The 20,653-nt window shown below is 42.2% G+C and overlaps 1 protein-coding gene across 4 annotated transcripts in view; it reads right to left on the bottom strand.

Moving 5' to 3' along the window:
* DDR2 (discoidin domain receptor tyrosine kinase 2) overlaps positions 1-20,653 on the bottom strand; it is a 147,766-nt gene that overhangs the window by 34,757 nt on the left and 92,356 nt on the right. For all 4 annotated transcript variants that reach the window (XM_027612090.2, XM_027612089.2, XM_027612088.2 and 1 more), the window contains one exon: positions 90-192. In XM_027612090.2, coding sequence (XP_027467891.2) covers positions 90-192 — 103 coding nt within the window. The remainder of the gene's footprint in view (positions 1-89; positions 193-20,653) is intronic.

Raw genomic sequence — 20,653 nt, 5'->3', positions numbered from 1 at the left:
CACCAAATACCACCCTTCTTCCCCAGTCCCTTGAGTCAGAAAATGGATCCAACCCAGGACTCAGGCTTTCTCGGGGTATCCATCCTCACCTTCCATATTTGGCAGCTGTGGATTCTGACCACTGACTGGAAGCTGTGATGTCCTCATCTGGAATGTGGCCTCCTGACATTCCCAGAGGATAGCGGCATATGGCTGGACCAAGAGAAACCGAAGAAAAACAGAGAGGAAATACTTTTCTTTTTATTTCCGAAGATTCCCTGCCCCTTGTAGGAATAACATAATTGATTATTGGACAGGGAAACAGAGGACTTAAATTTTCCAAAGTCTTTCTATGACCCCAGTTTGATCACCCTGACTCAGCCTTTTCTCCCTGGTCCTGCCTCCAAACTTACTAGCATCCAATCCCCTGAGCACTGACCTTCAGCCACACCTATCTTTTGGTCCAAAATCTGACAAGTAATGTAATATAATGTACTGTGCTGATTTATCCTTTTATTTGGTAATAAGCCCATGGCCCATCCCCATTCCCCTATTAGCAAATGTGCACTTCTAATCAGTTTCCCGACTGTGCTGAATCATCCTCACAGTCACCAGGTACCACCTGTGACCCCAAACATTCTTTTTTCTAGGTAGCTGATTGCACAGAATTATGGCACAAAGCCAACAAACTCTCCTATGAAGGGACTGAACACCAAGCTTTGGCCCCCATCGGCACCATGTTTTGGCCTCTGGCTAAAAATAATAGCCTCTGAGAAGGATTTCCACCTCTAGCCAAGACAGAGTAGCAGGAACCAGACTTACTCTCCCGGGTGAAACAACCAAAAAAATGAACAAAGTATACAAAAGACTGAGTTTCAATACAGTGAATATCAGACAACAAAGGACAACAATCCCTGAGAGACAGGGAACAAAAAAGATGAGTCCTACAGTGGCACCAGCTTACTGCTGTGACAGAGTCAGGCTGTAGCACAGTGAGTGAGAACTCAGACAGCATCTAGAGGATTCTGCAAATCAAGGAGACAAAGAGAAGAGTCTGGAGAGGCCACGGGGATCTAGGGTTGCCAGAGAAATACAGGATTCCTAGTTAAACTTAAATTTCAGGTAAATAAGGAGTCATTTTTTTAGTGTAAATATGTACGATGTAATTTTAAAAGTAGCAGGTGTGTAAAGAAGCAGAGAACTAGAACCTCTAAGTGAGAAAATCAATCAACTGAAACTGATTCAGAACTTATATAGAAGTTAGAATTTAAGAAGAGGACTATTAAAACAGTTATAACTATATTGTCCATGTTCAAAAATACAAGGTCAGCCACTGTGGGAAACAGTGTGGAGGTTCCTCAAAAAATTTAAAAAATAATTACCATATGATCCAGTAATTCTACTACTGGGTATTTACCCAAAGAATATGGAAACACTAATTTGAAGAGATATAGGCACCCATATGTTTATTGCAGGATTTCTTACAATAGACAAGATACGAAAGCAGCCCCAGTGTCCATCGGCTGATGAATGGCTAAAGAAGAAGTGGTGGACTATTACTCAGCCATAAAAAGAATGCATTTGCAACAACATGGATGGACTAGAGCGTATAATGCTAAGTGAAATAAGTCAGAGAAAAGCAAATACCATATGATTTCACTCATATGTGGAATTTAAGAAACAAAGCAAATGAACAAACAAATTTTAAAAAGAGAGAGAGACCAAAAAAAAAACCAGTCTCTTAAATGCAGAAAACAAACTGGTGGTTGCCCGAGGGGAGGCAGGTGGGGAAGATGGGTGAAACAAATAAAAAGGATCAAGAGGACACTTATCTTGATGAGCACTGAGAAATGTTGAATTGTTGGATCATTATATTGCACACCTGAAACTAATATAACACTGTCTGTTAATTATACTTGAATAAAAATAATAACAGAAAAATAAAAATATAAGGAGAGTTATAGGTCATATAGAAAGGATATACATCAAACTTGATTGTGTGAGAAAATGCACTGGATAAGATTAAAGGAAGATTGGTTATTCACACATTAAAGAAAAGATTAAGACGGCAATAGAAATTATCCAAAATGAAACAATGACAGAACTTGATCAAAAAAAAATCAATCAATCAATGAACAAAAAAATAGAATATTAGTAAGTTCTGGAACAATTTCAAGCATCCTGATACACATGTAAATGGATTCCTTTAAAGAAGAGAAGAAAGGAAGACAAAAAACGTATTTGAATAAAACATGGTGGAAATTTTTTTCTAATTTGATGAACCTATAAACCCAAGAAGCTCAATGACCTGAAGCACAAGAAACATGAAGAAAATTACACTGGAGTACATCAAAATCCAACTGCTTAAAACAGGTGATAAGGAGAAAAGTTTTTAAGCAGCTAGAGGAAAAGAACACATTATGAACAGAGGACCAAAGATAAAAATGACAGCAAATGTCCTGTTGGAAACAGTAATTACATAGTAAATATGTAAGATGAGTTTTAATGTTATTTACATCTCTTTAAATGGTAATTGACTATTTAAACAAAAACAGTAACAATATACTGGGGGGTTTATAATATATATAAAAAAAATACATGAAAACAATAGCATAAGGGCTGAAAAGGGAAAAATGAAAGTTATCCTGTTGGAAGATTTTTATATTATATGTGAAGGGATATAATATCACTTAAAGATAGACTTTATTTAATTAAAGATGTACATGACAAATCCTAAAGCAGGCACCAAAATAAAATTTTCAAAAAGATTTATAGCTAATAAGTCAATAAGAGACAAAATGGAATAAAAAAATTCAATTCACTGAAAAAAAGGCAGAAAACCAGAGGTAAGTTACAAGGATGAAAAAAGATATACCGTGAAAACGTTATTTTTTTTTTAAACAGACTGTATTTATTTATATGACAGAGAAAGACAGAAAGAGAGAGGGAACACAAGCAGGGAAAGTGGGAGAGGGAGAAGCAGGCTTCCCACTGAGCAGGGAGCCCAATGCAGGGCTCAGTCCCAGGACCCGGGGATCATGACCCGAGCTGAAGGCAGACGGTTAACGACTAAGCCACCCAGGAGCCCCGAAAACTTTATTTAAAAAAAAAAAAAAAAGCTGGAGTGGTTATATTAATGCCAGACACAACAGATTTTAAGAGAAGAAATAAAGATGGTATTTCACAATAATAAAGGGGTTAGTTCATCAAGAACACATGACAGTCCTAAGTATTTATGCACATAACAGAGCTTCACAACAAATGAAGCAAAAAAAAAAAAGACTGCAGGGAAAAATGAATAAAACTACAATTATAGTTGGAGATTTCAACACTTATATCTCAATAATTGGTAAAACAGGTGGACAAAAATATCAGTAAGGAAATTGAAGATCTGAACATTATCCACTAGTTTTACCTAACTGACATTTATAAAACTCTACCCAACAAAAGACTATACATTCTTTTAAAGTGCATATGTAACATTTACCAAGATAGACCATATTCTGAATCATAAAACAAGTCCCAACAAATTTTAAATATTCCAGTCATACAAAGTATGTTCTCTGTCATAATGCAATTACTATTTAGAAAAATAAATAATGGAAAGATATCTGGAAAATCCCCAAATATTTGCAAACTAAATAACACTCCTGTGAGTATTCCATGGGTCAAAGGAGAAACCAAAAGGGAAATTAGAAAGTATTCTGTACTGTAAGATAAAGAAAATATAAAATAACAAAATTTGTGGATACCACTTGAGAAGTACTTATGGGGAAAATTAACCACAGTAAAAGCCTATATTAAGAAAAGAGGAGGGGGCGCCTGGGTGGCTCAGTTGGTTAAGCGACTGCCTTCGGCTCGGGTCATGATCCTGGAGTCCTGGGATCGGGTCCCGCATCGGGCTCCCTGCTCAGCAGGGAGTCTGCTTCTCCCTCTGACCCTCTTCCCTCTCGTGCTTTCTATCTCTCATTCTCTCTCTCTCTCTCAAATAAATAAATAAAATCTTGAAGAAAAAAAAAAGAAAAGAGGAAAGATCTGAAAACTTATGACCTCAGTTTTCACCTTCAGAAACTAGAAAAAGTAGAGCAAATAAAATACGAAGTAATTATAAGAAAGAAAATAATAGATATATTAGTGGAAATCAATGAAGTAGAAAACAGGAAAACAACAGAGAAACTCTATTAAAACCAAAAGCTGGTTCCTTGACAAGACTTAAAAAAAAAAAAAAGCAAAAAGAATCTCTATCCAGACTGATTGGAAGAGAAAAAAGAAAACACTACAAACGTCAGGAATGTGGGAAGTTACCTAGTAACAGATACTACAGATGTTAAAAGTATAATAAGGGAATATTATAAACAGTTTTATGCCAACAATTTCAACAACTTAGATAAAATAGTCAAATTTCTTGAAAGATACAAACTACCAAAGCTTACTTATAAAGAAATATATAACCTGAGTATCTCTGCATGTTCTAAAAAAATTAAATATATGGTCAACAACCTTCCTACAAAAACAAACATCAACAACAACAAAACTCCAGGACAAGATGGCTTTACTGTTGAATTCTACCAAATATTTCAGAAAGAAAAAATACCAAGCACTCACAAACTCTTCCAGAAAATCAAAGAGGAGAGGCTATTTCCTCATTCATTCTATGAAATCAGCATTACTCAAATGGGCTTTATTCCCAGGATGCAAGGGTCGTTTAATATTTGCAAAACGATCAACATGCTACATTGCATCAACAAGAGAAAGGATAAAAACCATGTGATCATTTCAACAGATGCAGAAAGAGCATTTGACAAAGTACAACATCCGTGATGTCATCTGGTACTTCCAGAAACAGTATGATGAAGCAAAACCATATACAGCTATCTTGGCAAGAATTATGACCATCTACACCACTAAAATACTTCTAGGTTCCTGTCCAGTGCATTTTCCAAGTCAAATTTGAATCAAGGGATGAATGTGGGATCTAGTATCATTTTGTCTATTCTGGTCAGATGTATAATTTCTCCACCTGAGGTGACAGGTTCTACAAATAATCATTATGCTTGAATCTCAAGTGTAATTCTGGGCTGTTCAGGAATGAAGCATCACATTCTCAAATTCTAAACTCTCTGGAATGTGAAATTGAAGGGAGGAGTAGGGATGAGGAAATATTAATATAGGATGCCAATGAGGCCAAAATTACCAATGAGTGAGGTCAATGAACATTTCAGAAATCACTCACAGGGTGTGCCCTCTCTCGTGGTCCACCCCTCCATGTCGTGGAGGCCATTCCCTGACTCAAAGACTATGCTAAGTGTTTTAGCCCTGGTGCTTAGTACTTCTCAGTATCAGTGCCTTAATGGCAAGAACTTCTGGACACCTTTATCCCACATGCCACATGCCCCAGTCCAGTTTACCAGAACACTCACATTGGCATTTGGGACACAAGCCAGCTACTAATAAACTAGACCTTTGCTTTCCCTTTGTTATTGTTCCCTGTGTGTATATTTCCCTCGAGGACCTTCTAGGGAGGGGGCCTGGCTGGCCAAAGCAGGCAACCCCTGTTCCTTTGGCTATCAGTCATGTCATGGTGCCCCCAATTGCTATCTTGACTCCTAAAATACAGTTCTTCACAGTTTTCAAAGTGGTGTCCCACTGTTTACATCTGTTTGATCCCATATGATAACCCTATGTGGTAGATAGGGCATGTATTATTATTCTAAAATTATACGCAAGGAAACAAACCAGTTAAAGTCCCACAGCTATTAAGCCGTCCTGATCCAAAATTAGTCCCAATGTACCCAACGGACCCCCTCTGCTTTAACCACAGGTGCAACACGATGCAGGCTGTTTCTCCCAACATGCCAAGCTGATGCGGAAGTCTTGCAGATTAGTAAGAGAGTTGGCGTCTGGCACCTTCCCTCCCTTCTGAAACCAAAGCTTTGTTCATGGATCCAGTCCTATCTCCATCCCCAGCATGATAATCTGCTTGTTTGCTCATTGCTTTCTGAGTCCATGCGGTTTTTGAGTTCCCATTTTCATTCATTCATTCATTCATTCATTCAGCAATTTTTTGGAGCACTATGGGAATATAGCCATAAACAAAACAAAGTGCCTTTTGTCAGAGTTTACATTCTAGTGTGGGGAAACAGACAACAGGCAAATAAATACACAGATGAGAGAACAGGGTAAGTGTTGTGAAGAAAATTAAGTGTGGAAAGGAAATAGGTGCTCTTTCCTGTAAAAAGATAAGGAAGGCCTCTCAGATGAGGTGACTTTGAGCAGAGGCCTGGGTGGGGGAAGACAGGGAGCCACGTGATTCTTAGAGGGCAGGATGTTTCGTGGAAAGGGAACAGGAAGTCGAGAAAAGAGCCTTCTTGGTGGTTTCAGGTATAGCAAGGAGGTCGCACACCTGAAGTGGAAAGACTAGCTTAAATTATTATCCAGCATTCTCTTGCTGCCATGTAACAAACTTGGATGCAACTAAACCAAGCGTTTTTGAGAAAGAAGAGTACCAATTTTGGTAAATTCTCCTTCCTCCGATTTCCAACATTTTTAATATTTGTGTTCTAGCCCTAGGTACATAGTGCTTTGTCATAATTATTTGTGTGGAAATCCGATCTCCCCTGCAGATGGCGAACTTTTTGGGGAAAAAAGGGGGGGGCAGGGGGATTATATCGTATTCAATTTTATTTCTCAGTGCATATCTGGGGAGACAATAGGTGCTCATAATATTGATTGAAAAAAGAGATAGATAGAGATTAGGAGTAAGGATAAAGTTGAGTAAAATATGTCTCCCTGCAAACCTTACCCCCTGGACTATTCCATTTCAAACAACCCCATTCTGCCAATTACTTGAACCAAAAATCTTGAGGCCATCCTTGAGTCCTTTCATACTCCATATCCACCCCATCAGCTGATGAGAAATCCTGTTAGCCACCCTAAAAAGTTCCCATAACCCATCTATTTCCCACTTATGCTGCTACCATTCTAGGCCAACCCACTGTCTCCTATCACCAGGAATAGAACAACAGTCTCCTATCCAGACTTCCTCTGTCTGCCTTGTCCTATGTATCTATGAAAATGTAAATCAGACCATGTAACTCTTCTGCTCATCACCCTCCAGGAATTTCCCACCTCATTCATAATAATATTCAAAATGCATGTGTGGTCTCCAGGGACCTGAAGAGTTGGTCCCCAGCTGTCCTGGACCCCCATCCAGTGACTTCCCCATCTGGCCACCCAGGCCTCCTTGCTGTTCCTCAAGCACACTAAGTATGCTTCTTCTGGCATTGAAGTATTTAATTTAGTAATGGGAATAATCTGTGCAGGTTGAGGAAAGAGAAGTGAAAGAGCATATTTCCTATTATTTTTCACACGTTAACATATCTGAAATCTGAATGCATCTTACAAGCAAATGGTGAGTCATTGCTTTACTGTCTGGGGTTTTTTTCTTAGAGTTACACAAAGTAGTGAGACATGGTAGGGTCAGCAATGTCTTAAACCTAATGAAGTATAGTAATAATAGCATCCATTTAAAGGTATCTGTGGGGGAGGGAGGGGGTAACTGGGTGATGGGCATTAAGGAGGGCATGTGATGTAATGAGCACTGGGTATTATATAAGACTGATGAATCACTGACCTCTACCTCTGAAACCAATAATACATTTTATGTCAATGAATTGAATTTAAATAAAATAAAATAAGAGCATTTGTCAAGTATCAGACAATGTGGTATTTTCTCACTCATTACTTCGTATTTCTCACCAATCACCCATCTATAGGTAAGAGTTTAAATAACAGCCCAAGGGGGTGCCTGGGTGGCACAGTTGGTTAAGAGACTAACTTTTGGTTTCAGCTCAGGTCGTGGTCTCAGGGTCGTGAGATCAAGCCCCATGTAGGGCTCTGTGCTGAGCGCAGAGTCTGCTTAGAATTCTCTCTCCCTCTTCCTCTGCTCCTCCTGCTCATGCTCTCTGTCTCTCTCAAAATAAATAAATAAATCTTAAAAAAAAAAAAACAAAAAATCTGCCCAAGGCCATTCATCAAGTAAGAAGTAAGTCACGTTAGAATCTGACTCGAAAGACTGCCCTCTCGGCTACACAACCTCTGAAAATAAAGAGATTTCAAATCCACTCCAGGATCTAAGCAAAGTTCCCATCTTTGCTGGGTCTCAGTTTTCTCATGTGTAAAGCAAGGGAGCTGCATTAGATATTTTCCAAGGCAGGGGTTCCCTAAAGCCAGTCCATGGACCAACTGCTCTAGAGTTGCTTGGGAAGGTTGTAGAACATCTGGTGTGAGCCCTCTCTTAGAGACTTGTCTTGTCTTTGGGACATCTGAAACTGCCCAGGAACCTGCATATTTAAAAAATTTCCTAGGTGATTTCGCTGTGCAGCCAGGCTTGGGAACCACTGCTCCCAGGTCCCTCCAGCCTGGACACATGATGACTCTCTGGGGCCATTCCAAAGTCCAGAGACACCCACATTCACAGTCCTACTGGGCTTTCATTCCTGGCTATCATGCATCTCCAGTCACTGGGCCACGAGTGTAGTAAGAACTTCTGTTTCTCGGAACATCTAAAGTAAACCAGAAATGGAGAAAAAGGGTCGCATGGGGTGAGTCATGATATTGTTGCAAATAACTTCTCCACCAAGGCACTGCTTACCCTGGGAACAGCAACCAGGAAGTTTTAACAGAGCTGCTGTAGCAGAGCCACTTTTATGAAACGTGTCGATAGCTCCTGGGCTCAGGAATCCTGTCTATTTTGTGTTCTGACTGTAACTATGTAGGTACTTTCCATATTTAACAAAGAAAGGGCCGGAAAGAGAGGGAGCGAGATCCCACCTAGAATACTCCATTTGGTGTCGGAGGAGCACCACCCCCCCCAACCCCTCGGGCTCTTTGCTCCCTTATCTGCTACGGTGTTCGGGATGCGATCCTCCAAGTGTGCTGGGGGACCAGCGGCACTGCCACCACCTGGGAACTTGGTACAAACGCAAAGCCTCAGTCCCCACCCCGGACCAACAGAATCACTCCGAGGGGGAAGCCCAGCCAACTATGTGGTCACCAGCCCTCCAGGTGACTCTTATGCAGCCCCAGTTTCATAACTGGAAGAACTGGGGGATGAAAGGAGACTTCAGTTCTCCACATGAAAAAAAACACAATTCTAACTCTGTCGGTGCGCCCCTCCTCCTCCTCGTCCCCTCCAGGCCTTCCCTCACACAGCCACGTGTGGACAGCAGTGGCAACATCATGATGAGAACTGGAAGGCCTCCCTGAGCTGTGGCACACGTGGCTCTGAACCTCTGCCTGGCGACCAGCACAGGAAGGACAGATGACATGTTTATTCCTGCGAGGAGGCAGTTGAGGAGTGAGAAGTAAACCTGCCTTTGGGAGTCAGTCATCCAGTCAATTAGGGAATCCCACAGCTCCTACTTCCCGCGAATTTCTTGAGTCCAGCTATTTGTCTCCTTCTCCATGCCTCCCATGCAGGGCCCAACCTCCGCCACCTCACAGCTGAACTACTATAATGCCTTCTAGCTCCTCTTCCTAGTTCCTCTACCAACCCTTCTCCACACAGCAGCCCAAGTGAGCGTCCTAAAACCTTATTCTGACAGGAACCTTCTAACCGCTTTCCAGACTTCCTGGGACAGTGTGGTCCATGAGGTCTGCGGGATCAGGCCTCAGCCTACCTTGGGCTAGCCACACATCTCCGCTCTCTAGGACCCAGCACATTGGTCTCATCTCAACTTCATAAATGCACAAAGTACCTTCCAGCCTCAAGATCTCTCTGTATGTCCTGTTCCCTTTACCTGGAATGTTCTTCCCTTCCCCTCCCTTACCTGCTGACTCCTACTCATCCTCCAGCTCTCGGAGAATTCCTCTGAGCCCTGGGGGAAATTAGGAATCTCTGTTACATGCTCCTATAATGCACTGGCTCCCTTTTTAGTATTCCTCACACTTGTAATACGAATAATTATTTGTTTAATTTTGGTCTCTCCACCAAAGAGTAAGTGTCATATGGCCAGGGAGCCTGTCTATCTTTCTCTCTGTTGTTTCCCTAATTTCTAGTAAGGTGTCTGACATTAACTGAGTGCTCAGTAAATATCTGTTAAAAAAGCAATAAAAGAAGAGTTTTGTGTTGTTCATAGTTATGGGACTTAAAAACAGAGACCTGGGAAATCAGGCAAGGGTAGCCCTGACTAATGATGTTTAACCAGCCAATAGACACATAAGACTTCCTGGTAATTCCAGGTCATTACATACCTATTGCAACTGATCTTTTTGTTCATGTATTGATTTAACGAATGTATGTATTTAATGTCAATGTTAATTTATTTAATGTTCATGAATTTATCTAACAAATAAGTTCCTGATCTGAAGATACAGTATTGAACAGGACAGATAAAATAACTTAACCCATGGATCTTACATTCTGGTAGAGGAGAGAGACAAAAGGCAATAGATTTTTAATAATCAAATAGGCAATCAAACTGTCTATTTGACCATAGCTATTATTAGTTGGTACTATTTCAGACAGTATGACGAAACTACGGAAAAACACCAAAATATGACAGGGAGATAAAAGAGATGGGTGGGGGGACCTTTGGATAACAACCTTCACCAGAGATTTTCTAGTTCCCTTGTCCTTGTTTACCTCCTTATGGAAGCTGTAAGCAATTTTGAGAACGGTAATCATGTCAGATTCTTCCTTTTCCTCCTCAGCAACTGCCAACACATAGTGCCCATTAGATGCTCAATACCCATGTGGCAAATAAATAAGTAAGCAAAAGGGTAGAGGGATGGATGGATGGATGGATGGATGGAGGGATGGAGGGATGGATGGAGGGAGGGAGGGAGGGAGGGAGGGATGGATGGAGGGAGGGAGGGAGGGATGGAGGGAGGGATGGATGGAGGGAGGGATGGAGGGAGGGAGGGAGGGAGGGAGGGAGGGAGGGAGGGCTACAAGTCTAGATGAATGGAGAGCTCACATGTGTTGAACTCTCAAGGGCAGGTGCTGTGACTGATTCATGTCTCCAGAAATGACTTATTTCTCAACCATCTCCAAACGACAGCAAGCAGTGGGGATGCTCTTTCAAGGGCTTTGTGGGTATTTGCATGAGAGGAAGAGAAGCTCTGGCATGAATATTAGTCAACGGACGCTGGATAACTGTCCAACAAGCTGCACTAAGGAGGGATCCCCAAACTTTGGTGACAAGAGACACAGAGGATGGGAAAAGAGGTGGGAATAACACTGTATGCCTTGATGTGGATCCCTAGCTCGATGCCAGAGCAAGGCTCTGAGCCACAGGTATCACAAACCTTCTTCAGACAATGGGAGTGGCTCTGGAGGTCTAGACGTTAGGACCAAAGAACTTAAGGATAAGGATGAGGAATTCAGAGATAAGGGCCAGAAAAGCAGCCATTAGGCAAAGTTTCTTGGTGAATCAGTATTCCCAGGGGCCTCAGAGAAAGGGCATAGGAAAATAGACAAGCTGATCTTGGATGGCCTTTCTCATCCTAGTGGGTCTTTGGAACCAGGATAAGCCTTGGCCCGGGGCAACCAACGTGGCACTTCTCAGCAGTACCACTGTGGTTTTCCTATTGAGTATGCCTATTTTTGGTAAACTCGTTCTGTGGAAGGGATCCCGGCCAATAGCAAAGACTCAGAGTGCCAAGTCCTAAATGTCAGGCCCCCTTGCTTTTCCCCAAGCCCACTTCATTTTTTATCAGATCCCATCCATGTGTCTCTGAACTCCACATTATGAAAGACAGGGAAGCATGAAAAGGCAGAGAATAGCAAGAGAAGCAAGAGACCCGGCAGCAAAGAAGTATGTCCTGATTTTGCCTGCTGAGTTGTCTTGGTGGTTCTTGACGCTTCCGCTACCCGCCAATCTTCTGGACAGAGAAGCCAATTCACTTTCCAGTTTCCCAGAGTGGAAAACTACCAGTGCCGGCTGCCCATGCCCAGGCAGGGCTCACTCCATCCTGAGCGCTGGTAGGGCCCCGGCAGGCAGGCCAGGAGAAACAGCTGCCACTAGGCCCCAGCTTCCCAAGAATTATTTTCACACCATGCTGCCAAGGTTGAGAGCCTGAAAGGGCTGCTTGTTCCATGATGTTTACCATCTCACTGCTAGCTCCAGACCATGGGCTTACCCATCAATGAGTGTCCTATATGCCGCTTCCAGGAACACACACACATGGCACACGTGAGGCCCAAGGAATGGAGAGCTGACACCTGGGGCTCGCTGGGCACCAGGAAGATGAGCCTGACCAGGAGCAGGGTTATTGGGGTCAACCAAGGGACCCAAGACAATCTATGGTCTAAAAAAACATCTGCAATCATAAACTTTAAAGCCAGGAAGGGACTTCAGGAACCAACCCCTCCAACGGCTCTACGTTAAATATCAGAACCTCTGAGCCCCCCAAAAGTGAACTGACTTACTCAAGGATGCACTGCTGATGAGTGTAATTAGGACTGACATTGAGGTTTCCTGATCCCTGGTTCCTCTTTCTTCAACCCTTGGCTACCAGGATCGAATTCTTCCAATTCCAGAAAGGACAAGATGGTCCCATTAGAGAAGCTGTCGCTTGGGTCCCTGCTCCCCACAAGCTCCACACTGGAGGCTACTTCAAACTGGTTCACTATTCAGGTAAATACCTACACAATGGGATTCTGCTAGGAGCCAAGGAAGATTATTTGGGTTCCTCTAGGTACACGGGGCTATTTTGCCAACACCCCTTTTGCCCAAGTTGAAATTCTCCTTAGGATTAGCCCTTTCGAATTGCAGCTTTCCTAGAAGCCCAAAATACTTCCCAAAAACAATTATTGCAGAAGAGGGGTCCCCAGGCTGTATGGGATTCCAGGGTAGTAAAGTGAGAGTCAGCCAAGATACATTCTTCTTCCTGGCTCAATAAGTCAGCAAAGGCTTCACAGTGAAATGGAACGTCCTTCTTTCCAGCAAGGAGGTGAGTTGCAGGGACAGCAGAACAGCCATGAAGGTCAGGAATTGAGAAGAAAACTGGGGCATGGTCTAGAAGCTTAAAACTGGATTCTGCCACTTCCAAATCATGGGACGCCAAGACAAGTTACTAAACCTCTCTGAACCTGAATCTCCTCATCTTTAATAATATTACCAAGAGGGTTGTTAGAGAGATTTAATATAATGAATACAAAGGACTTCATGAAATATAATAGGGCTCCAGGAATGACATCCAGAAGGAGGAAGAGAGGGGACTGTTTGTTTTAAATATTACATTCACTCTTTCTTAAGCAATTCGGAGGTTTTATGGTCTTAGGAAGATTACTTAACTTTCAGCCTCTCAGCTTAATGGTAATAATAGCATTTGTTTATAGGAATGCTGTCAGGAAATAGGAGTTACCGTATATCAAGTATTTCATAAGGTTTAAAGCAGAGCAATGCTTAGAGCAGTAATAACAAAGGTTTGATGTTATGTATTTTTTAGCTGTTTTTACTCTCATTCTAAAATAAAGATTGGAATTGGCTTCCAAAATTGTGTAAGATAATAAACAAACAAATAAAGGTATGCTAAGGGGAAAGAGGATGGGGACAATAAGATAAGCCAGAGAGCTAAGGTTAATATTGGAAATATATTACATCTGGATCTAGACCTTGGCGAGTGATGGGCCGCAAATTTGGCTCTGAGCTTCCCGCCAGCCAATTCAAAAAGCCCACCATAATCAGTTAACATGAATCACAATGGCAACAAGATAAAAGTGAACTTTTTGGTTCTGTTTCCAGGTGGGATGGAGTCACTTGCAGGAACCAGTGTTCCTCCTGAGAATATCTGGAAGACCTAGATAAAACTCATAAAGCATCTATTTGAAAGCATCTGCTTGCTGCCTGAGGTTAAAAAAGTTAAAAATGGGCAGAATAGCCACACAGCTATTTTTCCAAAGAGGTTGTGAGCACAAGGGACTAGCACTTCAGAGAAGGGAGAATCTGAGAGGTGATATAACTCCTGCAGCCACATTTAGCCAGTCCTCAATTTGGAGCAGGGACAGAAGGCTGACTCTGGGCTTTGCACAGGCAAAGCGTCCCCATGGGGCAAAATCCCAGAGCTCTTGAACGAGACTGGGGATCCCTCCAGCTAGCAACACTTTTCTTGCTGAGCACATTTGCCAAATGCATAGCTATCTATCACTGGTGAGCAAGTATCTCAATAAGAAAAGCTCCAATAAAGGCCTAAATATTGGTCTAACCTACTAAAAGCCAACAAATTAAAATTATCAAATTATCACTTTCCCAAGGTGGATCTGCCCTACCCCCATGGCCAGGGCTCCTCCAATACCAGGATGAATCATTTCTTACGTTAGCCAGGCTTGTCCATAGAAAATACACTTCATTGTTTGGTCTGATGTCTTGAATAGAGGCTATGGCACCCGAAAGACTGAATTCCTCCCCTATAATGCCAAAAGTAAGAGCTTTCCACATATTTAGGTAAATGGAAGCACATTTCCTTCTATTTACAACCGCTAAAATGCTCTGCTGATAGGCCAAAGCAGGGAGACTTGAGGCATTTGGGGAAAAGCACAGAGACTGCTCTCTCCCGGCACAGTCTGTAGCTCTCCCGGCCCTCAGACACCAGGAGGCTGGACCTCTGACACTTCACCCTAGCAGCTGCAGCTAGGGCACTTCGGTCCCTCATTCTCCTTCTGGCTCACTCCCTCTGTACTTAGCATCCCCATCCTTCAAAGGGATGATATTCTAATGAACTCCTTCTCAGGTTCCTCACACCTTTGTGAGATCAAGTCTCAAATGGCATAATTTAGATACTTTTTTGCAGAAAAATACAGAGAAGCCTGGGAGCCCCTTGACTTCCTTCCTTCCTACCTTCTCCTTACTCCTCAAGTACCTATTGATTGCCTGTATAAGCCAAGGACTGTGGTAGGTGTTGTTCATGAATATGCAAGAGATCATTGCCGCACCAAATAAGACAAAGACCAAAGTCATAAACATCTGTGAAGCAGGGGAAGAAAAGTTGCATATTTTTTAACAACTCATCACCTCCTACTTAAGCCCCCCCAAAACCTCACTGTTTTGAATGTCTTAACTTTTACTTTACTTTACTGTGTATGAGTCCAAACCACGAAAAATTCTGGGAGGCCTATCTTGCCACATCCATGCTCTTCAGAGGCCTGCTGGCTAGGACCAAAAGCTAAGTCAACAATCACACTATTCTCCCCCAGAAAAATACACTGCTGTGGATAAGCTTGCCTGGGCACAGGGCCCTGTATTCCCTTGGAGTTAGGATGGCCAGAGTTCAGGGTTGTTAGAAGCCCCCAATTCCCAAAGGTAACTTGAGTCTTTCTTGGAAACCACAAGGGACCATAATGGTCACTAATGAACTCTTTTTCTCTTTCCTCCCCCATCATCTGTTAAATAGAAACCATTGTTTTATGGTATTTGGTTTATTTTATTTTCCTTTTCTTCCAAAAGTAACAAATCACAACGCTCAATATTTGCATATAACTTTCCAAAGCCCCTTAACTTCCCTTATCTCATTTGGGCCTCCTAAAATAGCCATGTGAAGTGCAGATAGTGGAGTTTATTCTCCCCATTTTATAAGTGAGCAAAGTGAGATACAGAGTTTTATCTAAAGTCACAAAGTTAGGTAGTGACAGAGCTGGAACCAAACTCTAGGTCTCTTGATTTCCATTGCCATGGTCTATTCATCAACCACATTGGCATCACACTCTGTCCGCACTCACTCTCTGCACTATCTATAATGAGACCTCAGGGTCAAGAGGAACCACCAATTTGGGGAACAATCTGGACAGAGGACCCAGGAAGGCTTACTGCCGGTCTACATCTTACAACATCTTGGTCTCAGATCTGTTGAAATATGATAGCAAGGGGTGCCTGTGTGGCTCAGTTGATTAAGCATCCAACTCTTGATTTCAGCTTAGGTCATGATTTCAGGGTCGTGAGATCAAGCCCCACATTGGGCTCCATGCTCAGTGGGGAGTCTGCTTGAGATCCTCTCTCTCTGCCCCTCCACCTGCTCATGTTCTCTCTCTCTCAAATAAGTAAATAAAACCTTAAAAAATATGAGAGCAAAAGGAACCTGCATTCTGGTTACAGGATATAAATACAATACACAAAAATCTGTTGCATTTCTATACACTAAAAATGAGGTATCAGAAAGAGAAATAAGAAAACAATCCCATTTATAATTGCATAAAAATAATAAAATACCTAGAAATACATTTAACCAAGCAGGTGAAAGACCTGTATATCAAAAACTACAAGACATTAATAAAAGAAATCAAAGAAGATACAAATAAATAGAAATACGTTCCATGCTTATGGATGAAAGAATCAATATTGTTAAAATGTCCACATTACCCAAAGAAATCTACAGATTCAATGCAATCCCTATCAAAATCCCAATGGTGTTTTTTCAAAGAGATAGAACAAAAAATCCTAAAATTTGTATGGAACCACAAGAGAATCTGAATAGCCAAAGCAATCTTGAGAAGGAAAAACAAAGCTGAAAGCATTATGCTCCCCAACTGCAAGATATATTACAAAGCTATAGTAATTAAAACAGTATGGTATTGGCATAAAAACAGACATATAGATCAATGGAACAAATAGAGAGTTTAGAAATAAATCCACACATACATGGTCAGTTAATTTACAACAAAGGAGCCAAGAACATATAATGCGAAAAGGACTGTCTCTTCAATAAATGGTGTTGGGAATATTGGGCAACCATGTGCAAAAGAATAAAACGTGACCATTATCTTACACCATGCACAAAAATTTACTCAAAATGGATTAAAGACTTGAATATAAGACCTGAAACCATAGAACTCCTAAAAGAAAACATAGGTGACATGGATCTTGGCAACATTTTTTTGAATCTGACACCAAAAGCAAAAGCAACAAAAGCAAAAATAAATAAGTGGGACTACATCATACTAAAAAGCTTCTGCCCGGCAAAGGAAACCATCAACAAATGAAAAGGCAACCTGCTGAATGAGAGAAAATATTTGCAAATCGTATATCTGGTAAGGGACTAATATCCAAGAAATATAAAGAACTCGTGCAACTCAATAGCAAAAAAAACCCAAACAATCCTATTAAAAAACAGGCAGAAGATCCAAATAGACATTTTCCAAAGAAGACATACAGATGGCCAACAGGTACATGAAAAGATGTTCAACGTCACTCATCATCAGGGGAATGAAAATCAAAATCACAATGAGATATCACCTCACACTTTTTAGAATGGCTACTATCAAAAAGACAATAAATAACAAGTGTTGGTGAGGACGTGGAGAAAAAGAAATCCTTATGCATTCTTGGTGGGAATGTAAATTGGTGCAGCCCTTACGAAAAACAGTGTGGAGTTCAATCAAAACATTAAAAATAGTACTACCATGGGGGTGCCTGGGTGGCTCAGTCAGTTAAGCATCTGCCTTCAGCTCAGGTCATGATCTTGGGGTCCTGGGATAAAGTCCTGTATCCAGCTCCCTGCTCACTGGGGAATCTGCTTCTCCCTCTCCCTCTGCTTCTCCCCCTGCTTGTGCACTCTCTCTCTCTCTCTCTCTGTCTCAAATAAATAAAGCTTAAAAAAAAAAAAATAGAACTACCATGGGAGCTCCTGAATGGCTCTGTTGGTTAAGCATCTGCCTTCAGCTCAAGTCATGATCCCAGGGTCCTAAGATTGAGCCCCATGTCGAGCCCTTCACTCAGAAGGGCGCCTGCTTCTCCCTCTCTGCCCTCCTTCCATCTACCCCCTCCCCTCACTCCTGCCTGCTCTCTTGCACGTGCTCTGTCTGTCTCTCTCTCTCTCAAATAAATAAATAAAATCTTAAAAAAATAGAACCACCATGTGATCCAACAATTCCACTTTTGGATATTTATCTGAAGAAAATGAAAACACTAACTCAAAAAGATGTATGCACCCCCCCCCCACAATGTTCATTGCGGCATTGTTTACAAGAGCCAAGATATGGAAACAACCCAAGTGTCCATAAATGGATGAATGGATAAGGAAATTGTGGTATCTTACACAACAGAATCTCAGTCGTGAGAAAGAAGGAAATTCTGCCATTTGTGACAACATGAATAAAACTTGAAGGCATTATGCTAAGTGAAATAAGTCAGACAGAGAGAGACAAATACTCTATGATCTCTCTTATGTGTGGAATCTAAAAAAACAAAACAAAAAAGACCCCCCCAAAAGAAAAACAAGCTCACAGATACAGAGAACAGATTGGTGGTTGCCTGAGGCATGGGGTAGAGGGTGGGAGAAATGGGTGAAGGGGATATAAATTTATTAAAAAGTAAAATAAGGAATCTAACTGTTGTGGGGGCAGTGGAAAGAACCTGCATCCTGGGAGGAAGGACATGGCATAGCATTTTGTTATCACAGGGTGAAGACAGAGCCTGTTATCAGAAAGCACTTGTCACATACTGAGGATCCCAAAGTTATGTGGCTCCTGGTTTGGGTACCACCCTAACCTCACTTTTGTCCTCATGACCCCTTGATGACAAACATCTCCACACTCTTACGTTTCTATTTGTGCTCCGTGCCTTTCCTTAAGCTCAAATGTTCTCCTTTCCTCTTTTCCCCTAGCCTCGCAAATGCTTTCATATCCGGCTCACTCTCATACCTTCAGTATTTCAACCAATAGCACACTGGAGACCCGACCTGTTTGGGTAGCACATGAACATTCTGTGAGTCTAACACTTCAAGAGACAGTAGAGCACAGAGGTCAAGAATATGCTTGCTGCAGGTGGATCACAACCTCGCTCTGCCCCCTAGCTAGCTCTGTAAACCTGAGTGGGTTACCTCAGTTTCTCCTTTGTAAAACTGGAATAATAAGACTATCTAATTCATAAGACTACTGTGAAGATTAAATTTGCTGACACCCACTTAGAATGGCACCAGGACTATATTAAGTGCTCGTTGGATATTAGTTGGTACTCTTTTTTGAGCTCTGCATTCTCTTTTTCCCTTTGGTACAACCAAGGATGTTTGAGGGGCAGATGAGCTTCTGTTGTCCCCAGAGAAAGATCCTTTTACTGGCAGGAAGGATACCAAAGGCCACCCTCAGGCTAGACTTGACAAACAAACATACAAGCAAGAAAGAGCCAATCTGGGCAGCATCAGGCTTTGCTTGCTTAAGAGAAATTCAAGCAGGGAGGCCTCTTCCCAGACTTTTTATCTCCCTCTGAAGGCCCTGTTCAGGCTGAATAAAGCAAGCAAGCAATCTCTCTCCCCTGCCCCCAACTCACTCACTCTCTCTCTCTCTCTCTCTCTCTCTCTCTCTCTCACACACACACACACACACACACACACACACACAGGCACAGCACTAGCACCTCAGATCTGGTTTCAGAAATCTGAAACTAGTACTACAGTCTCATCAGATGAGGCCCCACAAACCCTCTCACACATCTCTGGGGACATGAATTATGAGAGCCCATGGAAACAAAAATGATTCTCCAATTTGGAAATGTGTATACATAACTTAACATGTTTGTTATGTTGCTTTGGTGGGAGACAAGGGGGTGAGGAGAAGGGGACAAGTTTGTGCAGAAGGGAACCGGAGCATCTCTAGTACTTTGGTTTCTTTGCAAGGCTGAGTCAATCCCAAAGGGCTTCTAGCTCCAGCCTTGCTTGCTGGGCATGCGAATGAGACCAAGGCTCCAAGAAGGAGCCCTGTATGGTCCTGTTAGTCTTCTTCTATTCCTCCGCCTCAGGCTGTCCCTCAAACCCCAATGACCTCTCACCCCCATAAATGCACACTGGCAGTCACAAAAAGGAAGCCATGAGGATGCCCAGCTATTATATGATTATTGGAGAAAGGTCATTTCCTCACTGGTTCCCTCGCGGGCCTGGGTGGTTTTAGTGGAATGAACTCGGGGCCAGGAGACTGGAGCCTTGGGTTCCTGCTTTATCATAAGCTAGATCTGTGCTCATGGGCAAATCATTCACCCGCTTTGACACCACTTCCTTTGTCTGTAAAATGCGGAAGAGGGACTTGAATATTGCTAAGGTACATTGCAATACAAACAGCCTAAGATGCTAGTTGCCTAGACCTGAAGAACTCACTGGAAGGTAGGACTGATGCTGGAAATAACAAAACCATAACAATGAAACTAAAACAAATGTGGAGTCTATAGGAGAAGAATTCCTCCTCTCAAAATCCCAACCCCCTAATGTCTTTGTCCCTCCCCTGAAAGTAGAACATTCTAGACAATGAAGGAGGATTCCCCCACCCCAGGGCTCTGAATTGCTAGTAAGTTGCCTGCTTCCTAGGAGGGGAAAGTGTGGAATGGAAACAGAAAGCCCCAGCACTGCCCTGCCCTGGCTCCACACCATGGATCCTAAGTGCCTGGGTTGCCTGTTAGGGAAAAGAGCTGTTTCTCCCTTATCCAAGTAAAAGCAATTATCACAGCAATTATCTGGTTGGTTGGGTGAGTCTTTAGGACCTCAGACCCCAGGGGCTCTGTGTCCAGGGTAATCAGGTCACTTTCACCCATCCTGCTACCTAGAAATCCACGAGATTCTGGGCCCTGACTGGCCACCGAAGGAGAAGCCTGGAGGAGTCTGACCTTGGTGGCTGATCAAACAACTACTACAGCCCAGAGTATTCTTATGCTTCATTGTGAAGTCCAAAGACTTCCCTTTCTCCTGGAGGTAC

Source organism: Zalophus californianus, chromosome 10, assembly GCF_009762305.2.
Source record: "Zalophus californianus isolate mZalCal1 chromosome 10, mZalCal1.pri.v2, whole genome shotgun sequence".
In the NCBI taxonomy this organism is placed as follows: domain Eukaryota; kingdom Metazoa; phylum Chordata; class Mammalia; order Carnivora; family Otariidae; genus Zalophus; species Zalophus californianus.
Note: the sequence above shows the minus strand (reverse complement) of the source record. Positions and strands in the feature narration are given on the sequence as shown.